The following is a 21,014-nucleotide window of genomic DNA, read 5'->3' on the forward strand; positions in this document are numbered from 1 at the left end:
GAGGGCTGACATGGTGCAATATGACCGCCTCCCGCTACTCAGGCAACCCCACCCGATAGACCACACCGGAGGTGGGCCAAGCACCTCTCCTAGCCCCCTTCCAGTGCTTCCCAACCTGGGGGATGGTCCCCTCTTCTGGGAGGGGCAGAAGACACGTACTGGGGCCCCCACCATGTCCTGCTGCATTGGCACTCTGGACTGTCGGCACAGCCCCTTCTGGGACATGCAGGCGTCGCAGCCGTGCACGAACAGCTCCTGTACCCAGGCCAGTAGAAGCGTTCACACAGCCTGCCTAAAGCCTTTGCAACTTTGAAATGGCCGGCCCCCACCAGTCCGTTTACCCACCGCAGCTCCATGCTGCAGAGCCCCCGGGGGACCACCAGCTGCAGTTGCATCGCTGGGCAACTGCCACCGCCTGAACAGCAACCCGTCACTCATTACCAGCATTCCCCTCTGCCAGTACAGGGCTTTGTTCCCTCGATCCAGGGTGGAGACCTCTGCCCACTCCGGCCGCCGTCCCATGCTCAGCCACCCCCTCACGCGCAGGATCGCTCACCTGTTCGCTGGTGGGGAGGTTGGCGCTGCCTGTCACTGTAACTTGTCCCTGGTTCAGTTGTGTGGCATTGGGTCTCTGTGAGGTGTGCTGCACTGCAGTTGCCCACTCTGAGGCCGGTGGTGGTTGGCGCTGGCCTGCTGGAGGGCCACGGCTTCAGCACAGGCCCCCCAGTGGGACAGCAGGTCCAGGCCGATGATGCAGGACTCTCGGATGTCTGCAAGCCACACTGTGTTTCTCCCCAGTGCGATGTGCAGTCACCTCTCCCCTCTCGTCGCCGTATGGTCCCATGTGACCGCTGTCATTGTCCAGCCAGGCAAGGACGGCTGCTCCGTGTTGGGGAGGACACCCAGGCGGACGACGGCAATAGTTGACCCTGCTTCTGCCATCACTCGTCCAGCAATGATGGCAACGTCAGGCACCGAAGGTGCTCCGGTATCAGCGCCTTCACAAAGGCGTGGAGGACAAGCTGTCCCTGGGTCACGGGAGGGGACTCAGGGTAGCCACACTGAGCATAGTGGTGGATACACCCCCAGGCTTTCTCCCACATGGTGCATTCTGCTGCCCACTTCTTCCCTCATTACTTCCTCCAATGGCCTTTGCTCGAAATGCCGCTCCCGTGCCATTTCAGGGCCCTGTAGTCACACTGCTCATCTGGCGTTAGGCCCTGCGGGCCTTCCCTCCAGCACCAGGCCAAGGAGCACCACCACCTCGGAGGGGCCCCTCCATGCGACAAGTCTGACTTGCACCAGGTGAGGGTGCAGGCAGTCGGTCCCGTTGTAGCTGGGGAGCTTCAGGGTGGACGTTGTGGTGGGAATTGCTGAGGCCCACTGGTCTTCCTTTTACTCCATTGCTGCCTGCCATGTTGCCCCTCCTCACATGGCTGCGGTATCTTGCGCTCCCCAGTGAGGAGCATGAGGGAGGTGGGTGATGCTCTCCGCCATGCCCCCTGGGTGGGAAAGCCTGGCTATGCTTTCCCCCCACTGGAGATCCCAGGGAAGACATGATGCTCCGTTCCCAGGTTTTCCTCCAGGTCGGTGTTCCATCTCAGGGATCCCAGCCCCAGGGTGCAGGGGAGACATTCCGCTCATTCCCTTGACTTAAGGTGCCCCATCTGATGTGATATCTCTTCAATCTCACCGTCTATTTCTAATCCCACCCCTGACACCAATGTGTCGAGCATTTGGTCTGTGACGACAGACGAGAGAAGCTCGTTTAGCTGAACTGCCAGTTTTATTGTGACCAGCATGAAAACAGACCGGACGCTACGACCCAGGGAGAGAACGCAGTCACACACAGTCAGGGAAGGTGATTGTTACACACCCCCGGTTACGGTCAGGGTGGCACAGAAACTATCCAGTGAATACCTGTACGAGCCAATCTAAAATGTAACAATAAATGAACTTGAACATCCACAAAAGCATTTTAACCCAAGAACAGTCAATAATGCTGGCCACTGGGGAATGCTGGAGTGTCGACACCCCCCGGCTCCCCAGAACACTACAATATTATTGCTGCCAGAGCCAAGCTTTGCTCTTTGAGAGTGGTGGGAGTGATAATTGAGAAAGTGGAAGAGGGTTATGATGAGAGGAACATTCTGAAGAGTAGAGCAGTGATTCTGAACTGCAGTGGTCTGTACCCAAAGTGAAGGAAGACTTTTTACAGTGACAGTGATCTTAGACTGAACCTGTTTTATCCGCAGAAGATGGGAGTTAGCTACTCCAGAGAGCTATTTCAGTACCATCTATTCAAGGAACAGGTTAACAGCACAAATCCAAATGTATGACAAAAAAAATTACCTGCTTTTTATACTACAGGGACCAGCACACAAGCGTCATCATAAAGAACGCACAACAGTGCCTCTACTTTCTTACAAGTTTGCGTAGATTTGACACGTCGCCAAAATTTTGACGAACTTCTGTAGATACACAGCGGAGCGCATCTGGACTGTTTGCATCATGGCTAATGTCCAGGAATGGAGATGTTTCCAGAAAGTGGTGGATACAGCCCAGTCCATCAGAGGCAAAACCTTCCCCACCATTAAGCAAATTCACAAGGAGCACTACCACAAGGAAGCAGCATCCATGATCAGGGAGCCCACCATCCAGGCCACGCTCTCTTCCCACTACAGTCATCAGACAGGAAGGAGGTACAGGAGCCTCAGGTCCCACACCAGCAGGTTCAGGAACAGTTACTACTCTACAAACATCAGGCTCCTGATAACTTCACTCGCCCCAGCACTGAACTGATTCCACAACCTACAGGATCACTTTCACGGACTCGAGAACTCATGTTCTCAGTATTATTTTTGCTTGGTTTGTCTTTTTTTGCACATTGGTTGTTCATCAGTCTTTATGTTATAGATTTTTCATAAATTCTATTCTATTTCTTTATTGTCCTGTAAATACCTGAAAGAAAATGAAGGTTAAGGTATTGTTATGGTCGGGTCCGAAGTCCGCATTCCAGTTTTCGATCCAGCCCTTGATCCGGTCCGCGGACTCCGGACTCCATGCCCTTCGACCGTCCCTCGTTTCACCTTGAACACAAAAATTCACACCCGAGGATCATCTTGGCTCAGTTGGGCTCAAGGAGGTGCACCTGATGCCTATCGGTTGGCTGTGAATATAAGGGGTTCTGGGATTGAGTATAGTTGGGGGTTGTCCTGGCTTGGAGTACCACCATTAACGACGAGTTCTGTGAGTGAGGTATGGACTGGGCTGCTCTGTAGCCCACCTTAGCCTTCCGGCCACAGTGTCTTGAAGTCACCCTGGACCGAGCTCCCTTCCTATCCCTTGCCTCTGTTGGGTAAGCCAGGCTGGATTGCCGTTGCCTAGTGGGGGACTCTGCCCCTTCCTATCCCTCGCCTCCAATGGGTTGTGCCCCAGGACCTGCCCAGGCCCCTGTGTCCTGCCTGAGAGGCCCGGGCCCTGCCCAGAAGTTCTGTGGCCCAACCAGGGGGCTATCCTCCCAGCATTCCTAGTCCCAAGAACCCAGCCTCGAGCCTCCAGCCTCTAGTCAAGCCTCGAGACCACCTTGGGCTCCAAGATCATCTCTGAACGCCACAGTCTCCACACCTTGTCCTATCCTTTAGCTTGTCCCGTCCTGCCCTTAGTACTTCAATGCCTGCACCCTGCATTTGGGTCCAGTCTCACGTCCCTTGTGATGGGTAGTGCAGTATATGGTGATGTATACATACTTTGTTAATACATTTTCTTTGATTTTGACTGAACTTCAAAACTACCTTATTGTCTCTGAACTTTGTGCTGGGCTATTTCAAGTTTGTGAAAGGAGATATATAAATACTATCTATGTATAAAACTCAGGATCCCGTGTGGCACTTGACTCACAGAACAATGCAACTAGCTGTCAAGGATAGGTGCTTTGACATCTGCAAATTTCTTTTTTGCACTTCTTTAAAAGCAAGGAGCAATGCAGCAATCACTCTCCATTGCATGAGTGCGAGACAGCAAGGATGTCTGCTTCACTCACGCCAAGCCAGACACTGGATACACTTAGACTGACTATTGATTAATCTGCACTGCTATATCAATCAACCTGGCCCCAAAATAGTAGAGGCAACAGAAAAATTGTTTCAGATAAATCAATATGAAAAGTGCATAGATAGTTCACCTTAGACTCCTCCTGACAACTCCCATTTGCAGCAGAACTTCTACTGGCTTTTCTCTCTGGAGTGAAGGAGGATGAGAGGTGACTTGACAAGACTGTACAAGACAATAAGAGGCATAGATTTAATGGATTGCCAGTCTTTTTCCCAGGGCAGAAATGGCTAAAGTGACAGTGATTGGAAGAAAGTGTAGGAGTGATGCTTTTTACACAGGGAGTGGTGGGTGGGTAGAATGTAGGGGTGGTGGTAGAAGCAGACACATTACGGATATTTCAAAGACTCTTAGACGGGCAAAGGCATGCAAGAACAATGCGGGGCTATGTCAGAGGGAAGGGCTAGATTGTTCTTCGAGTAGGTTATAAGATCTGCGCAACATCGTGGGCCTAGACGCCTCAACTGCTGTAGTTCTACATGCTATGCACTGCCCTGAAGCCTGGCAAAATGAGCAGTGGTGGAGAGAGTCGTTGTCTCTATGGAACTCCAGGGTGACCAGGAATGTCACTATGAAGCTTCTCTCTGACAAATTAGAGGCTTTCATCCGGGAGCTCACCTTGCTGCAATGGTGCATATTCACCTTCCAGAATCACCGGCTGGTGACGTGAAATCCAACGGGACAATTGTAAACCTCAGCTTTTTAGCACAGCTCAATGGCCTTTCCAAAGGGCCAGAGGTGTTCCTGGCAAAGTTAAACTTTTAATAATATCCCTTGCTCAGCTTCATGTTGTAAACATGTAAATAATGAAGTACTTGTAGGCCATATTTAATCAAAAGAAACAATGGGGGCCATATTATCTCATTAAACATTGCACTCACCTGGCCAGATAAATGTAAATGAAAACTATCTCATCAGATAATAGCAAAACAGTATAAATGTTTAAAAACAGCTGAGATTGTTAGGAATGACGAGGAGGATAATAGAAAGAGGAACTAGAATGCTGTAGTATTCTATGTTCTATGTTAAGTGCAAGGGTCAGGCACTGTACAGTTAAATTCCAAAAATCCACATTCAGAAATCCAGATGTCCCAGCATCTAACTCAATGGTGCTGTTTCCCATTCTCGCCGAATCTCACCAGGTGTCTATACTCCCCTGAGATACCAGAACTCCTCAGACAGTGTATTTAATATTTCACTGATGTTTGAGTAGGGTGTCAGGGTGGAGATACATCTCTATGAAAGGAGATGTAAGGCGCCCCTTCCCTCCACTAGCCTGCAGGTCACCCTTAGGCAAGGTGTAGCACCTACTTAGCCCCCAAGCAGGGTCACATGAAGCCATGGAAGTAGGTGGTGGATGGTCGCATGAGCAGCTGGTGCATATCACAAGTCCTGGTTATGCCAGGCAGACAAGCTCTGAAGAGTATTGATAAAGGCTGGGGCCACCTTCTTGTAAAGGCACTGACCAAAGTGAAGCAATGGCAAACCACGTCTGTAGAAAAATTTGTCAAGGCCAATCTTGGTCATGAGACCATGACTGCATATGTCATACAATGCAGCACATAGTGATGCTGATGAATATTTGAGTAATATTGTAAATATATTGTTTGATTAAGCATTCTTTGTTTGTATACATAATTCAGTACGGGTTGTTTGTACGAAGATGTGAATGGCATACATCATTAATCCACCATGTGAGCATCTCAGTAACTAAGAGCTTAGCAGACAAAACATCCCAGCTCCTTTTCATTTAGTTTCTGGAATTATGAAATCTAACAGTGGTGATGAGGAAGTTTTAACACAAGCCTGAGGTGACCTCCTACCTGTTGAAGTGCAGCACATTGTTTCTTTGGAAGGAGGAGAGAGACACTCGAGTTGTTAATTAAAAAAAAGCAGCATGTGTTTCTTCGGAAAATGAGAGAGAAATCCTTGAGTAAAAAAAAATAAAAAATGGAGAAAATGAATGAAATTCATGGGTTCATAAACAGCAAGTCCCAGGTGATAATAATAATTGAAAAAGCAGAAATGGCTGGCTACGTTGGAAAGATAGATACATTTAATTGCACAGAACTGGATGATGCTTATTGAATGAATTGAGCAGTATTTTGATGCAAATGAAATAGCCAATGAAAAGCCAGTCCCAGTGTTACTGAGAACAGTGGGTGGAAGAACATACAGTTTGCTAAGAGGTTTAACTGCTACCACTAAATCAGCTGAAGTGAGCTTTGCTGAAATTGTGAATGTAATGCAGGAACATTTAGAACTGAAACCATTATTGATTGCAGAACTTTTTAGGTTTCATGAGTGGAATCAAAGGGAAGGGAGTTCATTTCAGCTTATGTAGCAGGTTTATTCAAACGAGAGGACATGATTTGAGAGTTAGGGGGCAGAAGTTTAAGGGAAACACGAGGGGGTATTTCTTTACTCAGAGAGTGATAGCTGTGTGGAATGAGCTTCCTGCAGAAGTAGTAGAGGCCAGTTCAGTTGTGTCATTTAAGGTAAAATTGGATAGGTAAATGGACAGGAAAGGAGTGGAGGGTTATGGGCTGAGTGCGGGTAGGTGGGACTAGGTGAGATTAAGAGTTCGGCACGGGCTCGGAGGGCTGAGATGGCCTGTTTCTGTGCTGTGATTGTTATATGGTTATATGGTTAAAATGAAGAAATTGTCTGAGCAATATCAGTTCAGGGATGGGCTTAATGATTGTTTAGTTTGTGGAATCTTAAAGAAGGCATTCAAAACTGAACTGAGCTTAAATGAAGCAAAAACTCCCATTTAAAAGAGCAGTTGAAATCGCTGTATCAATGGAAACAGCAACCAGAAACGTAAATGAGTTGCAGTCAGGAACGAGGGTGAACATGAACAATATTACTCTGTCTAAACAGAAACCAGCCTGGTAGAACAAATTGTCACCATTGTAGCAGAGACACACATATGCTGGACCAAACCAGGTTTAAAGCTGAAACTTGCAGAAAATGCAACAAAGTAGGACACATACAAAGAGCATTTCGGGCAGATAAAAATAGACAGTGCAAGGAAGAGAAAAAGATAAAAGGTCAAGTTGCAGTTTCAAAAAGAGCACCAATCTGCATGCTGTTGATGAAAAATCTGAACATGAAGAAAGTGACACTGGACTGTGTAGCCTTGATATTTACACTGCGAAAATTAATAATAGACAGGCAATGTGGCTTACACCAGAAGTGAACGGCAAATTAATTAAAATGGAATTGAACACAAGCTCGGCTGTTTCAGTCATTCTGTAAACTGAGTTTGAACAAGAAGTTATACTGGAGAAAAGATAATTCCTGTGGGAATCACACACATAACTGTAAAGTACAATAATCCACACTGAACTTTTATGTGGTAAAAACAGGAGGGTCAGCATTAAGGGGCCATGACTGGCTGAGACAACTACAACTTGATTGGAGATCCATCCACCATTTACATGCCACATCTCCTGCAACAGAGTCAACTGAAAGCAAATTTAAAAAGTTACTGGATGATGCCACCACAATGTTCAAGGATGGCATTGGAAAACTCAAACATATTAAGAGTAAAATAGTGTTAAATGAAAATGCCACACCCAAGTTTTACAAAGCCCATCCAGTTCTTTATATCATCTGTGACAAAGTAGCCAGGGAGCTCGATTGCGCGAAGGCTGAAGGAATTCTTTTCAAGGTTGAGTGGAGTCCATGGACAATGCCAGTGGTCCCAGCAGCCAAAAAGAATGGGTCTGTCAGGATCTGTGGTGATTTTCAGATCACCATCAACCCAGGACTGAAAGTAGATTAGTACTTTCTGCCCAGGATAGAGGCTATCTTTGCAAACCTCTCTAGAGGGAAACACTTCAGCAAAGTGGATTTAACTAAGGTCTACCTACAGATGGAACTGGAAGAATTGTCCAAAATGTTTCTCACCATAAACACTCATAACAGCTTTATCACTATGATAGGCATATTTTTGTAGTACTTTCTGCACTCTGGCAGAAACCTGTGGACCAGGTGTTGAAAGGCTGCCAAGGCACTCGATATTATTTGTTGACATCATTGTCATCAGTGTGGATAATAAGGAAATTCTCCAAAATCACAAGACAGCGTTGAAAAGATTAGAAAATTATGGGCTCAGAGCATGACACAGTAACCATGAATTCTTTAAACCAAGCATCACTTACTGTGGTCACACCATTGATGCACAAGTTTTACACAAGTGTGCTGAGAAAATTCGAGCAATGGTGGATGCCCCAAGGCCAAAGGGCATGTCTCAACTGCAGTCCCTTTTAGGATTTATCAATTACTATAACCGGTTCCTGCCAAAGCTGGCACTGTGCTCCACTCTTTGAACTCTTTACTACTGATCAGGAAATAATGGCAATGGGCAAAGCTCTGTGTAGTGGCTTTCAAAGTGGCAAAGAAAATTGTGACACCAGACACAGTACTCACACATTATAATCCTCATTTGATGGCTCTGAGCTTGTACTCATTGGAAATTAGAAGGATGAAGGGAGATCTCATTGAAACCCTTTGAAATTTTGAACTTTGAGCTCTATCTAGGGCTTTCAATATTCAAAGTAAATTTATTATGAAAGTACGCACTGTATACGTCACCATATACTGCTCTGAGATTCATTTTCTCACAGGCAATCAATGTAGAACAAATAAATACAATCAAATCAATGAAAAACTATACACAAATGACAAACAACCAAAGTGCAAAAGACAAACTGTGTAAATACAAATAATAAGAGCAGACTAGATGTCAACATCAAATGCCTGGCACAGAATTGGAGACCACTTCCCAGAAACAGGGGGGTTCATTTTGGCAATAGAGGACCAGATAGCTAACACAAAAAAATCAAAAATTCATAATAAAAGACCAACAAATTCACAATGATATATGTAGAAAAGGACAAGAGAAGCCAGAAACAAATTGAACTCATTACAGGATTCTGCAGCAGTTAAACTCGATCCAATTACTTACACCAGCACAACTAAGTGGCAAACATCATCCGCCAGAATCTCGCTTTAACTCAGAAAAAGACACCACACCTTTCTACAAGTAGAAGCCTTATCTGGTTTTAGAGTCAGTGTCCCACAAATTAAGTTATGACTGATACATTACAGATGGACAATTCATAATAATCATCTGGATATAATATTACAGGATAAACAAGCAACTTATTTCATAGATATACCATTCCAAACACACATAATTTACTGAAATCAATAAGAGAAAATACACCAGAAATATCCTGAATGAAAAGAGGAAATTGAAGGAAATTGAACAGGATATACATTGTCCCAATAGTAATATCTACAACTGGTATCATTTCAAAGGCACTACACAATAGCATAAAAACATTGGGCATACACAGCAATATTTGTGTAAGTCTCCAGAAACCCACAATATCAAACACCACTTGAATAGTCCAAAAGTCCCGAACAATTGAGAAATGTACATGTTTGGCTAAGCCTATGCCTTGGGTTTGACCAGCTTGAGCTGAGAAAAACTAAAAATATGATTGCGATAATAATAATAATAATAATAATAATAATAATAATAAATAAATGTAACTGACAACACGAGTTGTAGGGCCCTTGAAAGTGAGTCAATTGGTTGAGGACTCAGTTCAGAGTTTAGGTGAGTGAAGGTCCGTGCTGAATCAGAATGGAAACTGTGAGGCTGTACAACTGCTTCCTTCTCCAGGCTGTTAGACTTCCTAACGTCCTGAGCCACCCTGCCAGACAACAACACCCCAACTCACTAACACACTCTGATCCTGGACTTTTCATCCTTAATTGCTGACGTTTCACGTATTTATACGATGCTTGTTTTATTATAATAGTGTCAGTAACGTTATACTTACACCTAAACATGCACCTCGCACTTTTCACCAAGCTGTCAATCAGCACGCCATGCCATTCAGGGTCTCCTGGTGATATTATTTGTGACAGTATGTGCTGGATCATAACTCTACGTGCTGTGTGGGAGATGAGTACTGTGTTTTCCACCTTGGCCCCAGTGGAACAATGTTTCATTTAGCTGTATACATGTGAAGGGTTGAATGACAACAAATTTGAACATGAACTTGGTCCAGGAGCCTGTAGAGTAATAACTGTTCATGACCCTTTGGTGTGAGTCCTAAAGCTCCTGCACTTCCTTCCCAATGTCAGCAGTGAGAAGTGGTCATGGCCTAGGTGGTGGGTATCCTTGATAATGGAGGCAGCTTTCTTGAGGCCCATCTTGTAAATGTGCTTGAAGGTGGGGAAAATTTTTTTCTGTGATGGGCTGGGCTGTACCCATTACTTTTTGTAGGTTTTCCCATTCATGACCAGTGATGCTACCACAGGATACTCTCCACTGTGCATCTATGGAAGCTTGTCAAAGTTTTAGATGACATTGCCATACCTGCAGAATCGAAGGCACTTAAATGCTGGTCCCAGAACAGATCCTCCAAACTAACACCAAGGAATTTAAAGTTAACAATGCCCTCAATCTCCAATTTACAAATGGAGACTGTATCCTGGAGATCTGGTTTCTTCTTGTTGTGGTCAATGATCAGCTCTGGTTTACTGAAGTTGAGTGAGAACCATTTAACCTCCCTCCTATATGCAGATTTGTTACTTCCTTTGATTCGGCTAACAACTGTGGTGTCGTCAGCAAACCTTAATTGGAGTTGTAATTAGTCTCGCGGTCTCAGTTTAAAGCGAGTAGAGCAGAGGGCTGAGCGTGCAGTCTTGAGGAGCACCGGTGCTGATGGTGATCGTGGAGGAATAAGTGGACTTTGAAAGTTTGCTTCCTACAGTGGGGTGAGTCTAGGACGAGACGGCAGAGCCTCAGAATACAAGGACATCCCTATAAAACGGATATTAGATGAAATTTTTCAGCTAGATGGTAGTGAACCTGTGGAATTAATTACCACAGACGGCTGTGAAGGCCATGTTATTGAGTATATTTCAAGTTGAGGCTGGTAGGTTCTTCATTAATGAGCGTGCCAAAGGTTATGGGGAGAAAGCAGGAGAATAGGGTTCAGAGGGATAATAAATCAGCCAAGATTTAATGACGAGGCGCTCTATTAGCTGGTTGGCCACACTCTGCTCCTTTGTCTCAGAGCCTAACACTCACTTGTGAGGGCCACTACTAAATTCAAGAGTAGGAATCAAGGAGACTTTGGGAATTCAAATAAAACTAATGATGTATTACAGAAATTATTTAGGAAGACTAACAAGAGCTCAGGCAAACAGATGAACAAAAATCAGTGACGAAACACTGAAGAGTTCGGTCTGAGTTTCAGCGACCCAACAGAAGGGTTGGCATTACCCCTGAAGCCCACTTTGGAGCACGTTGGAATTCGGAACATTGAAAATAATATGCTAATTAAATTATCCCGAATTAATGAAAAGTGATGACTACAAAGAGTTTAACTATCTCCATTACCCCAACAAAATTTTAAAAACAGAGCCAGTGCAAAGACAATTAAACACGTAAGATACACGATCCAAAGACAAACCTGTACCCACAAGTTGATATTGTGTATATACAGATCTCACAGTAACTGACAAAAAAAACCCCTGGTCTCACCATCCTCTGGCAATCACCTACTCCGGTCCTCCTGAAGAATAGTGATCCCCTCCCACCCACCCCGCCATTTCTCAGGGACCACCTGTCAGGGAGCTCCTTCCAGGCCATGGTACAATCTATGGGTATCTGAGGAAAAGTGCTTGGTCAGCGGGACCTCAGTGACCGCATCCTAAACACTCAGACATGACCACCTCGCCTATCTGTCTCCGAGCACTGGAGGGATGTCCATCAACGCAAAACACTCCCAATCCATCGGGGTAAGTCAGCGTCCTCTCCTCGACCAACAGCCCCGGTTACCGTGCCCTTCAAAATCCCTGCAGCAGGTCCCCGCACTCGGACACTCTTCCGACAAACGGAGCTTAGCTGGTAGACCGGAAATAATTCAAGGGTGTGCGGAGAGCCATGATCAGTGAGTAACATCTCCAGCGGGGAGACCCTGCCCCTCTCCCCGGCCACGGTCGGTGAGTAACATCTCCAGCGGGGAGACCCTGCCCCTCTCCCCGGCCACGGTCGGTGAGTAACACCTCCAGCGGGGAGACCCTGCCCCTCTCCCCGGCCACGGTCGGTGAGTAACACCTCCAGCGGGGAGGCCCTGCCCCTCTCCCCGGCCACGGTCGGTGAGTAACATCTCCAGCGGGGAGACCCTGCCCCTCTCCCCGGCCACGGTCGGTGAGTAACATCTCCAGCGGGGAGACCCTGCCCCTCTCCCCGGCCACGGTCGGTGAGTAACATCTCCAGCGGGGAGACCCTGCCCCTCTCCCCGGCCACGGTCGGTGAGTAACACCTCCAGCGGGGAGACCCTGCCCCTCTCCCCGGCCACGGTCGGTGAGTAACACCTCCAGCGGGGAGACCCTGCCCCTCTCCCCGGCCACGGTCGGTGAGTAACACCTCCAGCGGGGAGACCCTGCCCCTCTCCCCGGCCACGGTCGGTGAGTAACACCTCCAGCGGGGAGACCCTGCCCCTCTCCCCGGCCACGGTCGGTGAGTAACATCTCCAGCGGGGAGACCCTGCCCCTCTCCCCGGCCACGGTCGGTGAGTAACACCTCCAGCGGGGAGACCCTGCCCCTCTCCCCGGCCACGGTCGGTGAGTAACACCTCCAGCGGGGAGACCCTGCCCCTCTCCCCGGCCGCGATCCCAGAGCCTGGAGATGTTGTGCAGCTTTGGAAATGAACTCAATCCCTAAACTTCTCGCCCTGGGCTGAGAAATTAATCGATGGATCGATGGATGCATGGCATCTATGGCGAGGAAACGAACCAGCTTTTCATGTTAGGCCTTGGTACAACGGACAACCTCCCCGCCCCCCCACCCCCCACCCCCCAATTCAAAGCCTCCTAGGGCGAGAACCGTTGTCCTGCTTCTCTAAACCTGACCCGGCTCTGAACAGCTCCATTAGTGCTTCGATCGCTCTCCAAACGCTCCCGGTTGGACATTTGCTGGGGCCATCAAGCCAAAAACTCCCACCGCAAGTCCCACTTTACCCCGTGTCCTACCTTGCCACGTTGTTTTTTACTTTTCTTCAACAGACTCTCTAATTCCATAATGATCCGCTCTGCAATCGGCACAATACCGATTGCGAAGTCGCTCTCACCTTCGGCAGGTAGACTGTGTGTCCGAAATCATGCTGTGACAATCCCCTCTCTCCGGCCTTCTATTTATATAAAAAACTTCTCTATGTGGTCTATTCAGGGAGAGAATCAGGCTATTCATTGCTCTACGTCAGGAGATAACTGGATGAAGAATTGTTAGATTTGGATTTCCAGTCGGGTGAAATGTTAAATTCCCAGTTTTGCTGCCAAGCATCTAATGATCGTTAATGCGATATTCGTGACTACTCCCATGGCTAGACACTAACACACGTCAATTCAGTTTTACATTTACACTACCTTTCTCTTGCGGCAGTTCTCTGCACTTTCCCTAGCGTCCATTGTTAATGGGATTGCTTTGTACATCTGAAGACTGGCTTCAGGTTCAGTAAGACTCAGGACCTTTTTGTTCTGAACTTGGTAATAAAAAACAATTTCCAGTCCACTGATTGGACTTTGGCTCTAACTCTCTTCTACCAATAACTGTTAGCAATCAGTGCTTGACAGGTTAGGGACGGAGTTGCCCTTTTCTATGCAGGCTTTGGAGAACAATTCTGCATTAACAAGGGACTTTTCACAGCCTCGTGTTCGAATAGCATAGCACTGGCAGGTGATGTATCATTCCACTACTGTTCCTGAAAGAATAGTCAATATGCGCGCAGCAAGATCACAAAAACCATTGTGAGAACCACTGTTCCATCCATTTAGGTTAAATTAGATCAGTTTACCTAATATGTTAGGATGCAATGAAATGTCACCTTCATAAAGCTCACAAGGTAAACAGTATTAACAGAATTAGGCCATTTGGCGCATTAAATCTGCTCCATCATTTGATCGTACCTGATTAATTTTCCCTCTCAACCCATTCTTCTGCCTTCTCCTGCTAACTTTTGACACCCTGACTAATCAGGAACCTCTCAACTTCCTCTTTAAATATATCCAATGACTTGGTCTCCACAGACGTCTGTGACAAGGAATTTCACAAATTCACCACTGTCTGGTTAAAGGAATTCCTTGCCATCTCTTTTCTAAAGGGATGTCCTTCTATTCTGCACTGTACTTAGACCCACTATTGGAAACATGTTCTCCATGTCACCCCTCTCTGGGCCTTTCAGTAGGTTTCAATGAGATCCCTCCCATTTCTAAACTCTAGGTAATACAGGCCCAGAGCTATTAAATGATCCTCATATGTTAATCCATTTTACTCCCAATTCATTCTTGTAACCCACTTTGGACCATCTCCAATATCTGCACATCTTTTCTTAGCTATGAGGCCCAAAACTGCTCAAAATACTGTAAATGTGGTCTAACTAATGTGTTGCTTTTATGTTCTAGTCCTCTTGAACTGAATGCTAACATTGCATTTGCCTTCCTTACTATCGACTCAACCTGCTAGTTAATCTTCCAGAAATCTTGCGCAACAACTCTCAATATCACAACCATGGATTCAGCAGTCCAGTAGATACGGCAATAGCGCTCGTGAATATGCTTGTGACAGCTAATTATGATTTCATTATGATAGTATTTAACTCCATTCATTCCGTTGTAGTGTTTGTCGAGACTTGGACACAGCAATGCTTCACTGCCTGCTTGCATTCTGCCTTGCCTGAGAAACTGAACTGTCAAGTCAACTGACTCTGAAGACCAGAGGTATTCATTTAATCTTTAGTTGTTCTTTTCAGCTGAACTGTAGGCTTTGTTTTCCATTTGAGTGTTTTAGTTAGTGACCCTGTTTGGCCTAGCGTTTATCCTCTTCCCTTTAGCACTGTTTGCATTAAAGTCTGTGAAATATCGACCCGCTTCAGTTTCTCTCACTCCGCACTTGGGCCATGTCCAAACTGGGTGACACTCAAATTCCTTTGCATCTCCCATTTATGAATTGGTTTCCTGTTTAGAAAATAATGCACAGCTATATTCCTTCTACCTAACATCTGCAACTTCTTTCTCCCTTTAGAATGCTTTATCCTCTTTGGGATAAAAACAATACTGTATCTTCTGAATTGCACACAGAAACTCCACTACCATCCCTTCTAGTGTCCCCTTCCAATAAACTTTGGCAAGCTCGTCTCTCATGCTTCAGTCATTACCTTTATTCAGCTGTGATACTGATAAATTTAATTTTAGTTTCTCTCTCTCTCTCTCAAACTGCAGAGTGAAGGCTCACATTATGATCACTGCTTACTAAGGATTCCTTTAATTTAAGCTCCCTAATCAAGTCTGGGTACTTGGTAATAATAAATTCAACAATAAATACAGCAGCAAAGACAAAGTAACAGAATGGTCTAAAGATAGTAGAGGCATCTGAAGTAGTGCACAAACAATCCTAGTGACAATAACAGAGATTTAAATGTTCACTAAAGTGACCATAGTACTGGGAAGGGAATGTGAATGAGCTGATTGGTTTAGAAGTTTTACGGTGGGGAGAAGGAGCTGTTCTTAAGGCTGGACATCTGGGCTTTCAAGGACCAGAATCTCCTTCCAGAAGGTGAAAGAGAGAAAGAAAATGGCCAGAGTGGTCAGGATTCTCGACAATACTGTTAGCCTTTCTGAAGCCACACAGAGTGAAGATGGACTGGGTGACAAGCTTGTGAATGGCTGGGCAGTATTTACCTCTGCAGGTTGTGACAGCCCTTGGCAGAGCAGTTGCTGTATCAGACTGGGATGTAAATCATCAGGATGCTTTCTATAGCACATCTGTGGAAGGTCATGCAAATCATAATGTACAAGCTGTATCTTCTCAGATGCTTAAAGAAAGTAAATATGCTGATGCATTTTCTTGATCACTGCATCAGTGAGAAGGGCCAGGTTAGGTTGCTGTGATATGGCTGCCTAGGAACCTGAAGCTGTTGACCATCTCTACAGGAAAGATATCGATAAGATTGAAAGAGTATGGAGAAAATTTAAAGGATTTCGCTGAAACTTGAGGAGTTTTGTTGTAGGGAAAGGTTGAACAATCAGGACTCAATTTCCTGGAAAATGAGGGGGGATCTGATAGAAGTATATAAAATTATATAGATAAGGTAAATACAAACAGGCTTTTTGCAGTGAAGTTGGGTGAGACCAGAACCAGAGCTCATGGGATAAGAGAGAAAGGTGAAATGTTTAAGGAGAACACAACGGGAACTTCTTCACTCAGAGGAATGTGAGAGTGGGGAATGAGCTGCCAGCACAAGTGGTGGGCAAGAGTTTGATTTAAGCATTTAAGAGAAGTTTGGATAAGTACATGGATGGGAGGGGTATAGAGGGCTATGGTTGAGATGCAGGTCAATGGGGCTAGGCAGAATAATAGTTTGGCATGGACTAGATGGGCTGAAAGGCCTGATTCTGTGTTGTAATGCTGTATGACTCTACAGAAGCTTTGATGCTGAGGACTGGGCTGCGTTCATCATCCAGTTACCTTCTATCAACAACTGACTTTTTCACCTTGGCCTAGGTTGTTGTTCTGAAAACTCAGTTGTACAACGTACACAATTTCTTTCCAAGTTGTGTCATCATCAAACCTAAAGACTGAGTTGGTGCTGTGTCTGGCCAGGGAGTAGAGCAGGGAAGTAAGCTCTGGGAAGCATCAACATTGAGGCCCAGGAGCTTGGAGATGAGCTTATTTGATATTATAGTGTTGAAGAAATAGTGAATGAGGATTTTTTTGAATTCCTGCGCTGGGGAGAATTCTCCAAAATTATCTTCTTTAAGGTAGGTCCATTGACACTTTTCTATTCATCTGAGAGAACTAAGCTCCTGATATAAAGACAGCTTTGTGAGACAGGAAATTCACCAGGATGTTACTTGAATGAAGCTTATGTGAGACTGGAGGAGCTAGGTCTGTTTTCCTGGGAGCAGAGGAGGTAGAGGGGGACATGACTGAGGTATGTGAAATTATGAGGGGTAGACAATGGGAATCATTCACCATTTCAAAGGTAAATAAAACTAGATGATATAGTTTTAGGGTAAGGAGTAAAAGGTTTAAAGGGGATCTGAGGTCACCCTTTTCACCTGGAGAGTGGGTGAGTACATTGCCTGGGAGAGTGGTGATATCATTTGTGATGTGTCTAGACAAGCACTTGAATTACTCACATATAGGAGGCCAAGTGCCAGCAGATGAGATAAATATTACTGGATGCCCCGTAGTCAGTGTTCACATGAGGTTTGTTTCCACATTCTGTAATGACCTTGTAATTCAGATGTGAGCAGGTTCAACTGAACCATAGTTGATAGGATATTTTATCATTGATAAACAGAAATTCTCTATATCCCTTGGACTCATTTATCCCCAAAAAAGCAAAATTATGTTGATAGGCTAGATAATGATACCATAGCACAACCTATGGTGATATTTGGTGTGTCAGACTACAGTGAACAATGGGAAATTACAATAACTCTGTGCTGAACACTATGTAGGGTAGGCTGGTGCTTTATCATCCATCACGTGTGAAGTATTCAGATGGAGTGTGCTAAGCATTATTGATGATGTGGAGAGCTCTATGAAGGTGTGATGCGGAATGTGACATTACCACCATAAGACCAGCAGCTGTCGAAGTATATTCAAAACCCTAGAAAAAGAATGTTAACATTTACATTTGCAGATGGAAAGAATTGGCATGGAGTTCATGGTTTTCTTTAGAACAAATTTTCTCTTTACTACAAGCTGACATCAACAGGGGAGTCACTCGTCCTGGCATGAATGCTCCCCAATCTGAAGTTTTCATTGATCATACATTATTTCTTATCCGCTCCCCCCACAACTACCTCTACCCTGTATACATAGAGTGAGGTAAGCCTGTAGACAGTGTTAAGCTTCAGTGCTTGTGAGCTGTGTGCTGTTCTGCTTTTTCTTTACATGTACAATGGCAAGAGTTTGTCCTGGAGCTTTATCAAGCTGTTGCTGGGCCAGTAACCAGGCGTAAGTCACTACAGATCACCTTCTGTGGTCGGAGTAGTTGAGCCTGTTACAGACTTTCACTAGCTGGTACCAACCCTATAGAAGTACTGTTTATTTTTCTATCACATGCTCATCTTTTATCTCTCTCTGCTGTACTGTGCACCAAGAATTCACTGTTCCATGAATTTACTATCCCTTACATTCTGGTTTAGGATGAGTGTCTAATACAATTACCCCCAAAACCCATCCCCCAACAAACTGAATTTATAATGACCCCGATAACATGCTTAATAATAATCATTCAACAGTAGGACATTATCAGTCAACCCAGCTGAATTAACTACACGTTATACAAATTATTTTTAAACCAACCAAATTATAGCTAGTGCCTCCAGTGCAGGGGATACAGGATTTACTAGCTTGGGAGTTCAAATATTTTTGGACTCAGCATTTGACATCTCAGGATTTAGAAGTGATTTAGAGACACAAGAAATTCATCCCAATGGAGGTTAGCTCATTCTTAGAAAATAGAGAATGCCCCATAATAGTTAAAATTGTATCTAATGGGTTAATTCTCTGAGTGAGTTAAACCAGTTGAAAAGCTGAAGGATGAGGTTTTGTTGAACTTTCTTTTGTAATGTGCCCTCACTTCTGCTACTGTTAATTCAATATGGAAGATTTAAAAATACAAGGAGATGAAAAGTTTGGGCAGTTGAGACATTTTCAGGATCGCTGTTGAAGAATATGACAGAGGTCCCAGATTTTAGGAGACTCTCGCACACATTCACATGGAAGTAGCCAAAGAGCAAGTTAATGAGAATGTATGGATGATCACTGATGGTGCAGCATCTACATTTTCAGCAGGTTGCTTCTCCAGTTATAACCTACTCACATGAAAATGGAGCTTATGGATGTAATTAGCCTCTAGGCAATAAGATTGGCACTTGCAGAACGTGCAGAGGCCCTCCTCTGTCACTGTCTGTGTCAGTACCTCCAGTTGAACTCCATCTTTTTGTGTGTTTCTCCCTAGAGGTCATTCTGTGGTTTTGTATTGTCATGTACTCTTGTTTGTTTTCATGCCTCGTGCTTCTGTCCCCGCTCCTGCTCTACTCCGGCCCCTGTATCACTGAGTACTCCACCTCTCACCTGTTTCTCATTATTACCTGTTTTGCTGCCACTTGTGTCTCATTGTGCTCCACCTATCATCTGCATTCCAGTCCAGTGTTTTCACCTGTCTGTTGCCAGATTGTGCCAGTGAATTTTCCTGAGCCTTTCCAGCAATTGTATCTGTACTCTGTCTGAATATCGACTCTGTCTGTTTCATGATTCTGGTTTTTCAATTTCTCTGACACTTTGATCTCTGCCTGAACTTTGACGCCAACTTTGTTTGCACCTTGGGATTAGTTACTCAATTAATATCACTCTCTGCACAGTACTGGGTCTGCGATTGGATCCCTGCTCCAGCGTCCTGACAGTCTGCTGCCAAATTGCTCTTCCACCACTTGGTCTCCTTGTTCCTCTTCCTCAACCCTTTTCATCTTAATGTCTTAAAGTCCTCTAGTGAAGGTAGAACCCTTCTCAGAATCTCAATCAGATTTAATATCACCGGCATGATTGCATTACATAATAATAAAAACTGTGAAATACATTAAGTATATATGTATAACAGATAATTAAATTAGTAGTGCAAAAAGAAAAGAAAATTACTGAGGTAGTTTTGATGGGTTCATTGTCTACTCAGAAATCTGATGGCAGAGGGAAAGAAGCTACTTCTGAAGCATTGAATGTGTGTCTTCGGGCTCCTGTACTGCCTCCTTAATGCTAGCAATGAGAAGAGGGCATCTCCTAGTGATGGGGGTCCTTAATGATGGATGCTGCCTTTCTGAGGCAACACCTTTTGAAGGTGTTCTCAATGCTGGGAAGACTAGTGTCCATGATGGAGCTGGCCGAGATTACAACTTTTTCTAATCCCTCCGTACCAGAGGGTGATGCAACCAGTTAGAATGCTCTCCATGGTACATCTGTAGAAATTTGCAAGTGTCTTTGGTGACATACCAATTCTCCCTAAACTCCTAATGAACTATAGTCACTGTTGTGCTTTCTTTGTAAATGCATAAATATGTTGTGTTGTGTATTTAATATTTAATTAATCTTGTTAATATATTGCAATGCACACAGGACACTGAAGGGGTTCAGCAGGTCAGGCAGCATCTATAGAAATGAGTAGATAGTCAATGCTTCAGTCTGAGACCCTTCTTCAAGACTGAGAAGGGGTGGGGGGGGAAGATGCCAGAATAAAAAGGTGGGAAGAAGGGAAAGAAGGCTAGCTGTAAGGTGATATGTGAAGCCAGGTGGTGGGAAAGGTCAAGGTCTGGAGAAGAAGGAATCTAATAGTGAACAGTAGGAGGAAGGGGAGGAGGAGGGGACCCAGAGGGAAGTAATAGGCAGGAGCGAAGAAGTGAAGGGTCAGAGTGGGGAATAGGGTAAGTATGGGGGTGGGAGGAATTTGTTCACCGGAAGAGAAATCGATATCCATGCCATTAGTTTGGAGGCTACCCAGATGGAATTCAAGATGTTGCACCTCCACCCTGAGGGTGGCCTCATCATGGCACAAGAGGAGGCCATGGATTAACACATCAGAACTGAAATGGGAATCGAATTAAAATGTTTAGTGTCTGGGAAGTCCCACTTGTGGCAGATGGTGTGGAGGTGCTTGACAAAACAATCCTGTATGGGCAGGAATAGCACTTAGGCCATCTGCAGGGATAAGTGCCAGGAGGAAGATTAATGGGGAGAAATGAATAGACAAGGGATCGCTCAAACAGCTTCTTTAAATTTGCTGATGATACAACCTTTGTTGGAAGAA

The 21,014-nt window shown here is 45.0% G+C and overlaps 2 protein-coding genes across 6 annotated transcripts in view; one reads left to right on the forward strand and one right to left on the reverse strand.

Moving 5' to 3' along the window:
- The window catches only part of LOC132404263 (solute carrier family 2, facilitated glucose transporter member 11-like), an 88,910-nt gene extending 75,180 nt beyond the window's left edge, over positions 1-13,730 (reverse strand). For 2 of the 5 annotated variants that reach the window (XM_059988402.1, XM_059988399.1), the window contains exon 1: positions 13,180-13,332. Coding sequence is in view for 3 of the 5 variants with exons in the window: in XM_059988399.1 (XP_059844382.1) it covers positions 13,180-13,227 (48 nt within the window). In the remaining 2 variants the exon portion in view is untranslated. Of the gene's footprint in view, positions 1-13,179; positions 13,529-13,572 lie in introns of those variants that run through there. The other 3 variants (XM_059988401.1, XM_059988397.1, XM_059988400.1) reach the window with 3 other exon arrangements.
- LOC132404267 (uncharacterized) overlaps positions 1-21,014 on the forward strand; it is a 504,471-nt gene that overhangs the window by 73,658 nt on the left and 409,799 nt on the right. The window lies entirely within an intron of this gene.

Source organism: Hypanus sabinus, chromosome 13, assembly GCF_030144855.1.
Source record: "Hypanus sabinus isolate sHypSab1 chromosome 13, sHypSab1.hap1, whole genome shotgun sequence".
Lineage (NCBI taxonomy): Eukaryota > Metazoa > Chordata > Chondrichthyes > Myliobatiformes > Dasyatidae > Hypanus > Hypanus sabinus.